This window comes from Akebia trifoliata, chromosome 13, assembly GCF_017979445.1.
Source record: "Akebia trifoliata isolate Shusen 1 chromosome 13, ASM1797944v1, whole genome shotgun sequence".
In the NCBI taxonomy this organism is placed as follows: domain Eukaryota; kingdom Viridiplantae; phylum Streptophyta; class Magnoliopsida; order Ranunculales; family Lardizabalaceae; genus Akebia; species Akebia trifoliata.
In genome coordinates, this window is record NC_141387.1 from 8,081,493 (window position 1) to 8,099,878 (window position 18,386).

At 34.2% G+C, this 18,386-nt stretch overlaps 1 protein-coding gene across 2 annotated transcripts; it reads left to right on the forward strand.

Moving 5' to 3' along the window:
- The first annotated feature begins 2,324 nt into the window (after positions 1-2,324).
- LOC147387682 (peptidyl-prolyl cis-trans isomerase CYP20-1-like) lies at positions 2,325-6,860 on the forward strand. 2 transcript variants are annotated; one of them, XM_086420957.1, is made up of 8 exons: positions 2,346-2,477; positions 2,704-2,766; positions 3,034-3,112; positions 4,716-4,763; positions 4,885-4,908; positions 4,991-5,173; positions 5,337-5,412; positions 6,518-6,860. In XM_086420957.1, exons 1-8 carry the CDS (start codon positions 2,403-2,405, stop codon positions 6,654-6,656), a joined length of 687 nt encoding a protein of 228 aa, XP_086277083.1. In that variant the 5' UTR covers positions 2,346-2,402; the 3' UTR covers positions 6,657-6,860. The 2 variants fall into 2 exon arrangements, with proteins under 2 accessions (XP_086277085.1, XP_086277083.1); XM_086420959.1 differs by lacking the exon at positions 2,704-2,766 and having other exon boundaries at positions 2,325-2,477.
- Positions 6,861-18,386: the final 11,526 nt, after the last annotated feature.

Genomic DNA, 18,386 nt, shown 5'->3' on the forward strand with positions numbered 1-18,386 from the left:
TTAGTGTTTCTTCTCTCCACTTCTCTCAATTCAAACACTACCTAAAAAAAGAGAAGAGAAACTCAATTTCTCAGTATCATGTTTAGATTGACAAGAAAGAACTTGAGAAAATTTTGAAATTTTAAAATATTTTAAAAAAGATTTAGGGGTAGAGTTGAAATTATGAAATATTTTTAAAGGTTTTCTCTCCATTTCTCTCCACTTTTGGAGTGAAAGAAAACTCATCTATTTTTCTCTCTTCTTCTTTTTAATTCTTTTCTCTTCTCTCCCTACTTAACAATCCAAACAAGAGAAATGGACTGAAACTCATTTATTTTCTCTTCTCTTATCTCCATTTCTCTCAATCCCAACACAACCTTAAAGTAGAGCATACCTCTTTACAATCAAGTTAGGGTTCAATCACGCCCTAATTGAATCCACCCAGTACCAACCATAGGGACCAAGTATAAATGGCCTCACCAATGAGATAACCCTCGAAAAGAGAGACGAGATCATAAGACCATATACTCTATTACAAATTACCTTTTTTTATTTTTGTTTTTGTTTTTGGTAAGCAACTAAGTAAGATGGATGAATTATATTTTATTTTTACTTATACTTAAAATAGATTACAATTATATTTTTTATTTATTAGTAAGTAGCATGTTTGAACGCACATATATTATAAGGGACTTTTTGTAATTTCAAATATTAACTTCAAAGATTTTGATGAAATTATAAAATAAAATAAAATGATATTTAAAAAAAATTAACTAATGTGTTTATAGGGTTCATGAGATTTTAATTTTATTGATTTTAGACGAAAATAGCCTTAATAGTATTAAATTTAAATATAAGAAAAGGTGGCCTAAATCATTAATGTCTAAATATTTGCTGGAACGATTTAGGTTTCACAAAAGTATGTTTTATTTTTTTGGGCTAGTTCAACTATTAATGTATTGGGTTTGTACTAGGATTTTTTGGCCCATTTAAAATCCGGATGTCTAGGGTCCAGCCCACCCAACCAATGAATCCTTCGATAGCCCCTCAAATCTGGAGTGTTGATGCTTATCCATTTAACAAGAACCAAACCGAAACTGAAACCAATAAGATGATTTTAAGTCCATTTTTATTGGAATTGATTAGAATGGAGTATCCTGGTATTGAACCAAACCAAGAATCCGAACCGTTTAAAGAGAATTTTTTTGATGATTAACTCTAATCCATTGATTTGAGAGTTGGAATCGAAACCGATAAGAGCCCGAACCGATCAAAATTAACGGTTCTGATTCCTATAGGAACAGAACCGAAACGACCCATTCACATTTCACACCCACACCCCTCATTAGGGGTGCACATGATTTGGATTTGTTTGGATTTTGATAAAATTGTAACTGAACCAAACATGATCAATTCTACAAATTAGGAATCGAACCAGTCCAATTACCCTATAGAACCAAACCAATCCAAACCAACTTTAGTTCGGATTGATTCTCGATTCTTATACTTTTAAAATAGAAAAACTAATATTTTTTCTTCCAAAAGAGGAATCCTTTGGATTAGATAAAAAAATAATGCCTATTTTTAAAATGAAAATAATTTTATAATTAAATTTTGACTGAAATCTGTATGAATTGAAAATTAGAGGAAACTCAATGAGATTAAAAAAATTATAATTTAAAATTGGTATTTTGGATGGATTAGTGATGAAACTAATCCATAAATGGTAAATAAATAAATCCAAGTCTAGGTTCATATAGTATATTTCATCTAACAAATACGACATATAGGTTTTCGTAAAAAAACGAAGAATCAAACTCTTTGAAAAAGTTTTTCCATAAATAGGTTAATCCATTTGAAAGTTGAGAGAGAGATTTGTGTACATTTTTTTTACGAGTTTTTATTAGGAAAAAAAAACAAAAGAGATGAAGTTGAAGACTTTATTGAGTTACCTCTTTATAATATACTAACACAATTGAGAGAGATAGAGAGATAGGTTACCTCTTCATTTTCCAACGAGGTGGTGACTGGCGAAATGAGGGAGATGAATGACAGTTTGATTTTCTTCAAACTTGAAAAAAAGAGAAATAAAAAATAGAATAACAAAATTACAATAGATACGACAGTTTTATTTATATATATATATATTATAATAGATACTACGGATTTGTTTGGTTCTATTATATCCCTAATCTGGAATCTTATCAAATCAGTCAAATTTTTTTTAACAATTCGCACCCGAATCAAATCATGCTCATTTCGAACCGAACCAATCCAATCCAAAAAACTTCGGATTGGTTCGGTACTCGAATTTACCCAAATCTATTATGCACCCGAACCACCCATGTCCTATATAGGTTGGTTGGGGTCAATACCAATGTAACATTGGGCGTCTTGGAAGTAAAGGGGAGAGAGAGAGAGAGATGGCCAAAACTAAGATGCTCTCCCTCACAGTTCTATGGCTTCTGGTCTTGTTTGGAACCCTAGCTCTCATTCAGGTATAATTTCTCTCCCTCATTCTCAAGTTCTAGATTTACTTCATGTAGTGTTCTGTAGAGTCGATCCATCCATAAAAAAACACCAAAATTGTTCTCTTTAAGGTTTTATAAAGGTAATCTAGTAATAAAAATCGAATTTTTATTATCTTAAGGATCTCTACTATCCTTGTAACGATCTCTCCGATCCCCATGTTTTTTCTTTATTGGAGATTGATTTTGTTCCCAGAATCGGTTGGGCGATGCATGGTCTTCATCACATTTAAACAAGATTGAAAGCGAGCTCAATCAGGTGAGGTGAATTACCTCCTAAAGGGCTCGCTTTTAGTTCCTCATTTGAGGTTCAAATGTTTAATCATCTTGTACCAATCACTAATTTTAGATAAATAAATATACCCTTTTTCCTCTATATGAGTATTTGTTAAAATTTCTCTGAAATTGGTTGTAATTAGCAATTAAGTTGTGGTGTTGAATCGGTGAGACTGAGAATCTGAATTGGAAGTTATAAGGAGATTTGGTTGTTGTTTTGTGATTTATGGATCGGTGATTTGTTTTTCAGGCCGAGAAGTCAGAGGGGAAATCGAAGGAAGTTACACATAAAGTGTACTTTGATGTAGAAATTGGTGGAAAACCGGCTGGTATGATTTGCTTAATTTTTTAGGTTAAAAATTTCTCAAGGGAATTTGAAACACAATCTGTTAACAGACCTTCAAAAGTTAAGTGAATTTGGTTATTAATGTAGAATGTTATATGATCTGACCAATATGCCAAAACCATCTGTGTGTTTATGGTGTGGAAATTGAAGCCCTTATATCTTTGGGGTCGTAATTCATCATCACACTCCACAGGTAACGTCTGTGGTGGCTTTCACTGTGATACACTTCTTGGGTCTTCAAGGAGTCAGGTTGCCCATTCTATGAGTGCCCTCTTTGTCCACTATGTGGATGCTTTAACTCTTATACCGTTATTTTTTGGGTCCCCAGGTTTGTACCTGAGCCATGGTACTACTGGCTTTGATACCAAATGATAGGAACCCAACCAATACCCTGGAAAGCACCTTAGGTGTTAATGATGCGAAAAGTTTAAATCTTATCTCTTTTGGGTTGTAATAGTATGGTTTTATATAATCTGCCGTCTCCCGTGGAAACGGTTCTGCTTCTTTTTATTTGATTTTCATTATTTTATGATAGTGAAAGCATTCTACACCACTTGTAATTGAAGGTATTGGCTTGCTTAGTTGGTTAAAATTTGTGAGTGTTGATACCACAATCAGCCTTTACCTACTAATTACTGGCCACTAATCTAGCGTGCCTAGAAAAAAAATATTAATTGTTTATTTTGTTATCTAGTACCCTGTTTTGTTGGGCTTTCGTGTCATCGATGTATGGGCCATAGACCCAAGAATTTCCAATATGGTTGACCGCACGGAATTTACAAACTATTCTTTTTAGTCTCGATGTTGAACAACTGGGAAGAGGACTGTATGCTATGTCTTTTTAATGTTGTTGTGTTATGTGAAACTGTAACTATTAGTGCTTAAATGAGCAATCAGGTTAACAGTTTGTTGCAACTCGATTTATAAAATCTCTTGGACCTTCTTGAAAAGTGGATGGATGTTTCACAGCCCGAGAGTTGAAAACTGACCCTTCTGGCTAGTCTTTCACTAGATGTGGGTCCATGAAATCTCCCCATCTGATATGTATAATGCTTTTTAGTGTGTCACTTTTTGGGTAATCGTTTTTTTTTTGGGTCTGCTTTTAAGTATTGATGGTTTTGTTTCTGATGGGTCATGTTCATGCGATGCTTCTTTAGATTTACACAATGGGTTACCTATTTTTTACCGAAATTGATTATATTTTCCTAGCAACACCTGTCCTTTCCTTCCTCTTTCTCGCTTTGTTTTGTTTTCTTGAAGAAGGCAACGGACCTGTGGCCTGTGGGGACATGATGAGAATTTTTTTGGTCCGTGTTTCTGAATCAACCGTGACTGATAAAACTTTACCAACCTCTGATCTGCCTCAGAGCTATCCATCATACTAGAGTCTTTTTTTCTTCTTTTTTCTCCAATAAAGCACTACTTACTGTTCTTAGACTGATGTTATTCAATTCCACCCATTTATTCATTGTTGACAATTTTTAAATTAAAACAATTAAACTGTTACCTTTTCTATAAAAGTTGTGATTTCTTAGAATGTTACTTTACATCTTGATAGCTTATCATCACGGTCTGTTTGTTTACAGGTCGTATTGTTATGGGCCTTTTCGGTAAAACAGTTCCTAAAACCGCAGGTACATTAGTGTCTACAACTACATTGTAGAAAAATTGGATTAATTGTCCGCTATTTTGAGGTTAGTACTTTGTGTCTAAGCGGTCTAATTATTTTTTTCTTTTCTTTTCTTTCTTGTACAGAAAATTTCCGAGCACTCTGTACCGGTATGCCACATTTCTCTCCTATCCCTACCATACTTTGTTTTCTTAAAGCTGATCAATTATGAAATATTTCTTTGCTGTGCAGGGGAGAAAGGTACTGGAAAGAGTGGGAAACCTCTCCACTACAAGGGAAGCTCATTCCATAGGATTATTCCCAGCTTTATGATCCAGGGAGGTGATTTTACACTTGGAGATGGAAGAGGTGGAGAGTCAATCTATGGAGAGAAGTTTGCTGATGAGAATTTCACACTGAAGCACACTGGACCAGGTAAGCTTGTAACTTGTGTGATGTTGCTGGATATCTCCAACTTTCAATGAACTATTCCAAATATACAGCAAACGAATGTGTACAAAAGACTATTGAGTTAAAATCCGCTTAATAACCGTAGACAGTTTGATCAGCTGAATATATGTTTTTTTTCTGATCCCAGGGCATTTGTCAATGGCGAATGCTGGTCCGGACACCAATGGTTCACAATTCTTCATCACAACTGTTACTACTAGCTGGTAACTATGGGTTCTATCCTGCCATTTTCTGATATTTATTTATTTTGTTAGTGTGGCCGCTTGATAATCACATTCTAGAAGCCCCCCCTCCTTTTTTATCCCCTTATCATGGGCATCCCCACCCTTCGAGTGAGACTTATCCCATGGTCACATGCACACCCCTGGGAAAGTCTTATGTGAAACTGGTTGAGTCGAGGGTCAGCCAGACCCCGGAGGGTGGCCTCAAGGAACTCATTGCTTTGTGGGGTTTCAAACACTTGACCTACCTTTCTTGAGGAAACTTATCAAGGCTCGGCTTATACAAAATCTGAAATTTAGCGTGTTTGGGTCCTTGGAGTGGATCCTAATAAAAAATAGGTCGAATATGGTTTGATGTACCACGATCCAAGTCGGATCTGTGTCAGATATGGATCCATCCATATATCTGCCTGGTTCTGAATAATATATTGCTTTAAAAGTTATATTTTTAGGTTTTGCAAAATATCTTTTTCTACTAGTTTAATATAACATAAATTCTTATAAAGAAAATGAATATATTGGTAAAATAGAATAGTATGGCAATTAACTAGCAAGTATATGAGAAAAAATGTTGAATCATTCGAAAATATCCTACCCGAATCAAGTTATACGGCTGGGTCGGATCCGGATCAAGTGAAATCAATATGATTTGGATATGGTTTATCTAGTAGGATCCGAGTCGGATTCCGGTCCAGGTAAATACATTCAGATCTTAATATGATCCGAGCTGAATCCAGCCCATTTTAAGCTCCACACTCTGGGGGAAAGTACCCATCATTGTCCTGCCAAGGTGATGTAGCTCAAACATTAACTGGTTCGGATGCTCATAATTCATAACCCACCCTGAACCATGTAAATCTATGTATGAGTTCAAAACCAACCATTCAAATGAACACTATAGACCAGATGGTTATGATCATCCATGTAAGATTTTTTTTGAATAGGAGATCATCTACATGGGGTCCACGGAATGGTGGGTGCTGCAGCCCATATGCCAAGTGACCATAGTTGTAATCAATGACATTCAGATGGTAAGATTTTGAAGCTTTCCAATTCATTTTGCACGCATTTTTGGATCTTGTTTCAGGTTGGATGGCAGACATGTTGTATTCGGAGAGGTTATCTCTGGGATGGATGTTGTTTACAAAATTGAAGCTGAAGGGAAACAAAGTGGCACACCCAAAAGCAAAGTTGTCATTGCAGACAGCGGCGAGCTTCCCTTGTGATCAACCCTCTTTTTTTTTTTCAGAACAAAATCATCTCAGCAGACACATCCCATCACGAGTAATAGCTATCTTTCTTGTTTTGTTGTTTATGCTACTACTGCATCTTTTCATCACAAACTGTATTGAACATGGATAGTAGATTATAGTTATAAAATCATGAATATGTCTTAGAACTGGCCAAACAACACTGCAATTTTTGTGGTATCCTGTGATGCATGTTTTCACACATTGTGTGAGTCCTGCGTTCCAAGTTGAATGTGATACCATGATGACTTAGCCATGTCTAATTGAGAAATAAAATGGTACTTTACATTCCCACTGCTTTGTTGAAATATGTGAACTTTAATTATAGGATCAGGTAAGGTGTCCCATTCCTATTCTTCCTATTCTAAGAATAGGAACGATATCTATGTAGCGCATGTTTTGAAGCTCGATGTGTTTAATGTCCAAGAAAACTGTGCCATGTTGACTGATAATATGGAACAAGGCAAGCTTTCATCACATGGCTGGCAATAAAGGAAGGTTGCTCTTGATTGAGAACCTAATTAAGTGGGTTAATTATTCCTTCCAACCATTATTTACAGTCCTTCTCAGCCGGGGTTTGCTGGAGTAAGCTGCCTCTTGGGGTTGTAAAAATTAATATCGATGAATCCATATCGTCAAGCTGTGTGGGATTTTAAGGGAGAGATTAACTATTTGAATCTTCAGGCAAAATAAACTTGGGGAAAATTGAACATATTGAAAATGGCAAATTTGTTGTTTAAAAGTGACAAAATCCAATCTCGTTGTTAATCAAAATCTAACTATTGATCCAGACGTCTTTTTTGGCTATTATTATACATACATTTCTGATGTCTCACAAAAGATCTATTCAGTGATTGGTGAGAGACTAGATGAATCTTTATGAGATACCCAAAATGTATATATAATAATAATTAAAAATATATATTGATAAAAAAATTAGGTTTTAACTAATATATAGGGTTAGATTTTCTCGTTTTCGGTAAAAGAAAAGAAAAGAAAAAGAACAAAAAAACAAATTTGTCAAATTTTAAAAGCAAATTTGCTAATTTCTTTAGTTTCAAGCGGCAAATTCATTGTATTTTTTCAAAGGGGAAATCCAACTTAGATCTTAGTTAGAGCATCACTTTTAATTTGGACATCCATTTGACCGTCATTATATATTTATTTTAGGTGTATTGCAAAGATTTATTTAATGGCATATTCATAACTTTTCTAGAGACGTGAATTTGTTGTTTTTAATCAAATATTTTAGTGAATTCATCACAAAATAGATTTTTGTGAGATACACAAAATAAAATGAATGTATATATATAAGGGCGGTTCAACAGCCCTAAAGTTTGCCAAACATCTTGCCAAACATTTTTCAAAACATGGGTTAGAACCTTTGGAATGAGCTGATTTTTTGTGAGGATGATCTCTATGATGAGGAGATCATTCTCACCAAAAATCAGTCTATTCCAAAACTTCTAACCCCATCAAAAGTGATTTACAAAAAATGTTTGGCAAGATGTTTGACAAAGTTTAGGGCTACTGAACGGCTCCCATATATATATATATATATATATATATATATATATATATATTATATGGGAAATGTTCAGCACCCAACCATTTTTGTCCAACATGGCTTAGAAGTTTTGAAATGGGCTAATTTTGGGTGAGGATGATCTCTACGAATAGAAGATCATCCTCACTAAAAATCAGCTCATTCCAAAACTTCTAACCTCATGTTTACAAGTTAAAAAATTGTGGATCGTCCAATTTTTGTAAAACATTTTTGATGGGGTTAGAAGTTTTGGAATGGGCTGATTTTTGGTGAGGATGATTTCCTAAAAACTTCTAACCCATGTAAGACAAAAATGGTTGGGTGCCGAACGGGACCCCATATATATATATATATATATATATATATATATATATATATATATATATGGGCACTCACATCAAAATTTATACCCTGATTAATATCAGGGGATAGATTTCGCCACCAGACGAACATTGACCAATGGTCATCATCACAAATTGTCGAAATGTATTATACTACCCATGGAAAAACTCCACTAAGAGAGTATTTAGAGTACTTAAATTTTTTTCTTAAGGTAAAGAGGAATTTAGTTGAAAATTTTTTCTAAGTTGTTACCCAAAATTAGGATGCACTAGGTAGGAAAATCCTATGATGGAGTTTATTGAGTAAATTCCTCTAAAGGTAAAACAAGTGAGGAGTGTTTTTCATAAAATGGTATGTTTAAATCCCTATTTGATGTGTTATAATAATTTTAGGAAAATGCTGAAGTGACAACACTAACTTGTCGCATTCATAAACTATTTTGATTTTATTTTTATTCAAAATATCACCTGAAACAAGACTTTTTTTCATATTTGGAATATGGTGAACTTTAATTAAAGTGATCACCTTTTCGAAAGTGAATTTGAGATCCACAATCCCTATTCTAACAACCTTTGCCATAACTGAGGTGCCAAGTTGGACTACGCCTTAATTCATTGCTTCATAATAAGTAAATACATTTCTATCGTTGGAAACATGAATAATTGCTCTACTGTAATTATTTGTTTGTATGTTAATGACATGCTTATTTTTTGTAATGATAAAAAATGCATAATTGAAAAAAATTATTTTTGTCTTCTAATTTCAAGATGACAGATATGGGAGTAGCGGATGTAATTCTAGGAATTAAGTTAGTAAGAACTAATAATGGTATATCATTAATTCAATCTCATTATATTAAAAATTTTCTTAGAAAATACAATCATTTTGAATGCAAATTTATTTCTACCCCTTATGATCCTAACAATAAGTTAGTAAAGAATACTAGAAGGTGTATTTCCCAACTAGATTATGTTAGGATAATTGGCAATCTCAAGTATACTATGCATTGTACTGTTCCAAACATTGCATATGTTGTAGGAAAACTAAGTAGATATACTAGTAACCTTGGTTAGGAACAATATGATGCAATATTTCGAGTTTTGAAATATCTAAGAGGGATTGTTAATTATGCCTTAGAATATAATGATTTTCCTATTGTAATAGAAGGGTACATCGATGCTAGTTGGAACAAGGATAGTGAATAATCAAAGTCTACGATTGGTTGGATTTTCACTATGGCAAGTGGTGCAATTTTATGGGGATCAAAAAAGCAAAATTGCATTACTCACTCTACTATTGAGGTTGTGTTCATTGCACTTGCTGCAACATGTAATGAGACAAATGGCTTAGGAACTTAATGTTAGACTTGCCTTTAGTTAATAAGCCAATTCCTACATTTAACATTTATTGTGATAGTGAAACTACTTTAAAGAGAGCTAACAATAAGACGAACAATGGTAAGAATCGATTGGGCGCATTGGACATTTTAGAGGCGCACTTTGTACTTCACACACGCAACATCATAATGAGCATGGATGAGCTATTTCCCATTTGCTAAGTGTACCATCAAGGTTCGATATTGATCGTTGGATAGACAACCAGGTTGATTTATGGTTTAGAGTTGTTGATCGTGGTCAAGACAATGGATAAATATGGTTTGACCATGCAAAGACTTGTCAATAGGTATGACCGTAAGTCAAATAGAGTTGACCATGGGTCAACAAGATTTCTGTAACTGTGGGTATCAATTTCTGAAGGGTGTGATTATCTAATAGGAATCCTTAACAGTCATGGTGTCTATTCAAAAAAACGCAATCACTCTACAAGTTCAAATTTTAAAACCTTTTAAATACATTGAAAAATCACAAATTTCTTGTATTTTTTAAATTTCTCTCTCCTTTTCTTGAGCATGATTTCTTAGTATTTGGATCGTTTCCTACTAGTGCAAAAATAGTGAGAGATAATAGAGCGATTGGGCTTCATTGTATCCTGGGAACATGTTTGTTAGAACCTTTTTTTCCATTCTCGATTTAAATTCGGAGGGGACAAATAACGTTTAAAGAAAGTGTCGTTACAATGTGCCTGGAAGAACAATCAATCTTATTTTATTGCTTTCATATAATTTTTCCATAAGAGTGGTGGGAAACCAACCTTATAGCAGTGATAAAATGCTTTTAAAATAGATATTATAACTGTGCATGGTTATGTTACGGGTTAAAATGGAGAGACTGAGAACATACTGTTTGATTTTTATTAAGCCAAGGAATTGGCGAGGAAATTCAAGTTCATGAGAAGATGGGAGGTGAAAATCCTTACCGACAAATGAAGGAGACAAAAGGCACTACTTTGTGCCCTAATTACAATTGATGTGACATTAAAGGAAAATTTAGTTGACCTTAGATTTGGCTTGTTTAATTACTGGTTAGGCCAGGTCAAGGGTTTTATTTATTTATTTATTGGTTGTAGCCCGGGGAGTATCGCTACCTTTGGTGAGACTAATCTCCTTGGGACGCACATACCATCCTACCATGTCACGAGTTACAACATTTAAATAGCCACATTTCTCTGGAGGGGCATATAGAGATTCAAAGTCATGACTCGAGGAGCACACCCAATCACTACTTACCATCTCGGCTAACCCTCATGTGGGTGGTCAAGCTTATTTAACAATAGGGTTAGGCTTGTCCGAGTTTATTGATTTGACCTCCCAATTGAAGAGTCTACTCTTGCTGGCCCAAGACTTTATAGGAAAGCGTTTTTTTAAACGTGGTATCCCCGTTGATAACAGACCATATCATAATTGGGTTTTGCCAGCCATATTCGACAGTACTAATCCATGATTGCACGCACCAACCCACACAATACGTGCAACATTTTATCCAAGAGGTTGCACCCAGTTTCGAACTCACGAACAAGAGCACACTCTCTTCACTATGTCTTGCTGCTAAGCCACACTCCTGGTGAGTGTTTATAGGAAAGTGTCTTCTAAACCACTCGACAAGAGAGAAGGGGTCAATGTATTTGCATGATCTCTGCTGATTTGAGCCTAACTTACCCTCAGGCAATATTGGGGGTGTCAACAATTCAATTCCACATATACCCATAAGCGAAACAAAATAAAATGCCAACTCTGATTTTTATCAGTTCTGATTTCAGTTATGAAACCCTTGGAATCAAATTAGACCCTGCAATACTCGAGACTCATCGGTTACCCTATAAGATATTATTTTTAAAGTAAAATGAAACAGGGTTAATTAATATTTAACTAGACTATTTGAAATTCTTAAAAATAAGTTACAAAATAAACACAAATCCATTAGTTAGGTATTAATCCATTACCTGTCGAAAGACCCAATTCTTATATCAGGTTCATGAGATGGCTACCACTACCAAATCGAAATGATCATGTCCAAGATCATGGATTCAAAACCGATTAATTGATTCCATGTAATTGGGTAATTGAGTACCAATTGACACCTTTAGGTTTTATATATATATGGGAGCGGTTCGGCAGCCCTAAAGTTTGCCAAGTTTTGTGCCAAACATTTTTTGTAAATCGCTTTTGATGGGATTAGAAGTTTTAGAATAGGCTGATTTTTTGTGAGGATGATCTCTATAGTGAAGAGATCATCCTCACAAAAAATCAACTAATTTTGAAACTTCTAACCCTAGTTTACAAGTTGAAGAATCGTGGACCGTCCAATTTTTGTAAATCACTTTTGATGGGGTTAGAAGTTTTGGAATAGGCTGATTTTTGGTGAGGATGATCTCCTCATCATAGAGATCATCCTCACAAAAAATCAGCTCATTTCAAAGCTTGTAACCCATATTTTGAAAAATGTTTGGCACCAAACTTGGCAAACTTTAGGGCTGCTTAGCTGTCCCCTACATATATATATATATATATATATATATATATATATATGGGTCCCGTTCAGCAACAAACATTTTTCAAAACATGGGTTAGAGGTTTTGGAATGGGCTGATTTTTGGTGAGGATGATCTCTACGGTGAGGAGATCATCCTCATCAAAAATCAGCCCATTCCAAAACTTCTAGCCCCAGTTTACAAGTTGAAAAATCGTGAACTGTCCATTTATTGTAAACCATTTTTGATGGGGTTAGAAGTTTTGGAATGGGCTGATTTTTGGTGATGATGATCTCCTCACTGTGGAGATCATCATCACCAAAAATCAGCTCATTCCAAAACCTCTAACCCATGTTTTGAAAAATGTTTTGCCAAAATGTTTGTCAAAATGTTTGTTGCTGAACATTTCCCTATATATATATAGGTCCCGTTCAGCAACAAACATTTTGACAAACTTTTTGGCAAAACATTTTTCAAAACATGGGTTAGAGGTTTTAGAATGGACTGATTTTTGGTGAGGATGATCTCTATGGTGAGGAGATCGTCCTTACCAAAAATCAGCCCATTCCAAAACTTCTAACCCATGTTTACAACTTCAAAAATCGTGGACCGTCCATTTTTTGTAAACCATTTTTGATGGGGTTAGAAGTTTTGGAATGAGCTGATTTTTGGTGATGATGATCTCCTTACCGTAGAGATCATTCTCACCAAAAATCAGCCCATTCCAAAACCTCTAACCTATGTTTTGCCAAAATGTTTGTTGCTGAACATTTCCCTATATATATATATAGAGAGAGAGTTAGGATCAAGGTACATATGAAAAACCAATGTAGCATTAATAAATTTTCAAAATATGGGTTAGAAGTTTCGGATTGAGCTGATTTTTTGTGAGGATGATCTCTATGATGGGAAGATGATCTGAAAAAAAAAAAATTAGTCCAATCTGAAACTTCTAACCCCATTAAAAGTGATTTAGAATGTGGACCGTTGATTTTTTGTCAATAATTTATAAATCACTTTTGATGGATTTAGAAGTTTCAGATTGAGCTGATTTTTTGTGAAGATAGTCTTCTCATTATAGTGATCATCCTCGCAAAAATCAGCTCAATCCAAAACCTCTGACCCATATTTTGAAAAACCATTGTTTTTACATATGTCCTTTGAACCACTCTCATAATATATATAGGGTCATGTTCAAAGGCCATATGAGAAAACATATGTAAAAACAATGTAATATTAATAAAATTTTAAAATATGTGTTAGAAATTTCGTATTGAGCTGATTTTTTTTAGGATGATCTCTATGATGGGAAGATCATTCGAAAAAAAAAAATCAGTCCAATCTGAAACTTCTAACTCGATTAAAAGTGATTTAGAATGTGGATCGTTGATTTTTTGTTACTAATTTGTAAATCACTTTTGATGGATTTAGAAGTTTCTGATTGAGCTGGTTTTTTGTAAGGATGATCTTTTCATCATAGTGACCATCCTTGCAAAAAATCAGCTCAATCCAAAACATCTAACCCTTATTTTGAAAACCATTGTTTTTTCATATGTTTTTACATATGGCCCTTGAACTGCCCCCATATATATATATAGGGTGCCTTTCAGCAACAAACATTTTGGCAAAACATTTTTCAAAACATGGGTTAGAGGTTTTGGACCAAGGAGATCATCCTCACCAAAAATCAGCCCATTTCAAAATTTCTAGCCCCATGTTTACAAGTTGAAAAATCGTGGACCGTCCATTTTTTGTAAACCATTTTTGATGAGTTAGAGGTTTTGGAATGGGCTGATTTTTGGTGATGATGATCTACTCACCGTAGAGATCATCCTCACCAAAAATCAGCCCATTCCAAAACCTCTAGCCCATGTTTTGAAAAATGTTTTGCCAAAATGTTTGTTGAACATTTCCCATATATATATATATATATATATTTTTGATGACGTTCTTTGATGTGATGCTTGATGTCCATGCAGACGTGCCCTCGATCACCCGTAAATTATATTGTTAATATTAAGAGTTACAATAAAATTTAAAATATAATAAAAAGTAAATGTGTACATTTCTTTAAGGAAAACTGTGTAATTTACTATAGTTTTTTAGTAATATAAATAGATCTCACATTAGGGTTTTTTCGCATTCTTAATGTCCTCACTTTCTCTTCAACACCTGAAAAAATAAAATAGCAAAACAACTCTTCAACCACCAAGATTCAGCCATTGTCGCCTGCAACAATCATTTTCCTTCCCACCCACTCTCTCCCTTTTTTTTATAGAGAAATTTTGATTCAATTATATATATTAGCAATTCTTTAATTGAGATGTATAGAAATTCTTTAATTGTTTTCTGTGGGTCGTTTGAGGTCGAGGGCACCTTTATTTATTAATTATTATTATTATATATAAACCTCAAAGCCCACTGGACACCTCATTCAATTGTCATAGCTTTGCTCATTAAATAGGAAAACATAGAAAATATAAGGACTTCTCCAACGATTACAAAACCCATTAACCTTTCATAAAATGTTACAACGGAATGATTAATGACTTTTTTTTAATGGTTAGATTAATGACTCTTTTTTATTTATAGGTAGATTAGAAAACTTTTTATTTAAAGGGTTGGGATCCGTTAACTCCTAAGAATGAGTCATGAAAAAAACATATGATCCTAACCCTTTAAACACAAAATCCAATGGTTGAGATTTCTGAGTATCTTGATTACTTAAATCTCGGAGATACTTATCTTAAGGATAAATCTCAACCATTAGATTTTGCATTTAAAGGGTTGAGATCATGTATTTTTTTCATAGGTCATTCTCAGGAGTTAAGGGATCCTAACTCTATAAAAAAAATTCCATGTTCATTGTTTATTTATTTATTAAATAAAATATATTACTTTAAAACAGATTTGTAGAATATTGGCAAGTCATTAGACCAAATTTAACCAAACCAAACCAATCTTAATTTGGTTTGATATTTCGGTTATATGGGAAATTTGTTTAAGTTATAGTTCTTATTTAATGGAATCGACCTATGTTAGTGTAGTTCAAATTTGGTCCCTAACTGAATAATCATACGCATATGATTATATTAAATCATCCAAGTAGGTGTTATCAGGGGTGGAACCATGATTTTCCTATGGTGGGGCAAACTATGGTTAGTTGTATAGTGAAGATGAATTGTTTTAGGGAAAAATTGAGATGTTTTTAGTTAGAAGTTGAAGAAAATGATATTTAGGTCATTTCCAATTAACATCTGGGAAGTCCCGGTCAAAGAGGCAATGTCATCAACAAAAAATTGAAGAGGTGAGGGAGTGGGGATAAATGGGGCATGTTATTCATATTTTCAAATAAAAGTTTAGTCTCACGTTGAGGCTCTCCGTCAAACAGACGGTTGAGATGATATAGGTTTTCAAGAACAATGTACTCCTAGAAAGAAAAATTGTATTGGTTCCTAGGCGATCAATATTGATTTTTAGGAAATATTCATTATTCATTTTATCTCAATTGTTTGTTTGATGGAGGAGTTGAAATCTAGTGTTTTCAAAAATAATAAAATAAAAAATGAAAGTAATGTAATTGTCCATAAGTAGATTTGTGGCTTATAATCCAAGACATTGGATGCATTTTTGGATGTCTGGTTCGATTCAAATTATCCAACTAATTAAAAAAGTATTCTAGTGAAGGTTATAAAACATTAATAAGATAGAGACAGGGCGGAACCAGGATTTTCCTATTGTGGGGGCAAACTATGTTTAGTTATATAGTGAAGATGAATGATTTTAGGGAGAAATTAAGAGGTTGTTAGTTAGAAATTGAAAAAAATGATATTTAAGTCATTTCCAATTAATATTTGAGAAGTCCCCGTCAAGAAGTAATGTCATTGACAAAAAATAGAAGAGATGAGGGAATGGGGACAAGTGGGGCATGTAATTAGTTGAAAATATAGAGTTGTCTCAAAGTTTTGTGGGGGCAAAAATTGGAATGAGGTGAGGGTGTGGGGGCAAATGGGGAGCGAGGTGAGGGAATGGGGATAAATGGGGTATCTAATTAGTTGAAAATATAGGGGTATCTTAAAGTTCTGTGGGGGCAAAAATTGGAGGGAGGTGAGAGTGTGGGAACAGATGGGGAGAGAGGTGAGGGAGTGAGGACAAATGGGGCATGTAATTAGTTGAAAATATAGGGGTCTCTGAAAGTTTTGTGGGGGCAATTGCCCCCACCAGTTCCTTACTAGCTCTGCCCCTGGGTGTCATCTCTCGATCTTTATCTCTCTCTCTCTCGACAAACTAAGGTTTCTCTATATATGCCTTCAAGAGAATGAGATTCTTTCACCGTTCCAAGGTTTGGAGTTTTTGTGAAGAAACTAAAATTAAAACTAGTAAAAGTGAATTATTCTAAACTAAGAAGAAATTCTCAATGACAAGATGGAACGAGAAATAGGAGAAAAAATTCATGGTCTACATAGTCGTTATTCGACTTAGCTCTTATCATAAGCTAGTCAAAAATACTTATAACTTACTTTACTATTCTTTCTTTAGTCAATGGAAGACTAAATTTCTTATAATAAAGTACAAAAAATGAAAATCCCTCCCCTCCCCTCCTCCTCCTCCATAATCTCTTGACGTTGCATGTGCTAGAACAGATGTGCAAAGAAAAAAAATCTATAATTCTAACACATGCCACATCAAGAGAATATGAGGGAGTATGTTAGGGGAGAGTCAAAATCATTATTCTTTAAGAATTTATTGATGAAATAATACATAAATCTTCTGATCCTACTTAATAGACGACACATAATAGGTATATGTGGGAACTACAATCAGGAAGACTTATATTACTACACCAACTTTTTATTTATTTATAAATTACTCATTGTATCGTGGTGAAACACAAACGAATTTTTATCATAGCCGAGTCAACTCAACCAATTGATTCAAATGTGTATCAATATCAAATTCAATCCAAGTCTGTCTATTTGAGTTTTGTGTCAACTAAACGTGTTTTAAATCATAAATTGAAATGTATTTTTTTGGGGGTCAAAGGCTGCTTGTAAACTAGCTTTGAACGTCAATTATGTTAGGTAAGATGTGTAAAAATTAAAATACGTGTGAAGTTAGCTACTTGATTGGTTCTCCCATCGATCTCGACAAAAAAGCCGCCAGAGCAGATAGAAGGATGACACACGTGTGATTCACATATAACCCCATATTTTTTTTATAGACTTTTCTAACCTCCAATGACTCTGGAGATGAGCTAAACAAGTTTTGTTTATTTAGACATGCCAACCAAACACCTTTTTCTATTTGAAAAATGCTAAGCTGACATATAAAGACACTTAAAAAGACAAGTATTTAAATAACAATTTTTTTAATTTGTATCTAGAGGAACGACTCTACCTGTTTTTATATTACAAGTTGCGTTTTGATAACTCTGCTCCATTACCAGAGTTAAATCACATACTTTTAGTGTATTGATTTGAGAAAAAAAAAAAAGGAACTAGCCACCAATTAGGTTTCCACACATGGCCAAGGGCGGAGCTAGTAAGGAGTTGGTGGGGGCAATTGGCCCTACAAAACTTTCAGAGACCCCTACATTTTCAACTAATTACATGCCCCATTTGTCCCCATTCCCTCACCTTGCTCTCCATATACCCCCACACCCTCATTTCCCTCCAATTTTTGCCCCCTAAAACTTTGAGACAACTTTATATTTTCAACTAATTACATGCCCCATTTGTTCCCACTCCCTCACCTTTTCATTTTTTTGTTAATGACATTGCCTCTTGACAAGAACTTCTCAAATATTAATTGGAAATGACCTAAATATCATTTTCTTCAATTTCTAATTAAAAATCTCTTAATTTCTCCTTAAAATCATTCATCTTTATTATATAACTAAACATAGTTTGCCCCCACTACAGGAAAATTCTGGCTCCGCCCTGTCTCTATCT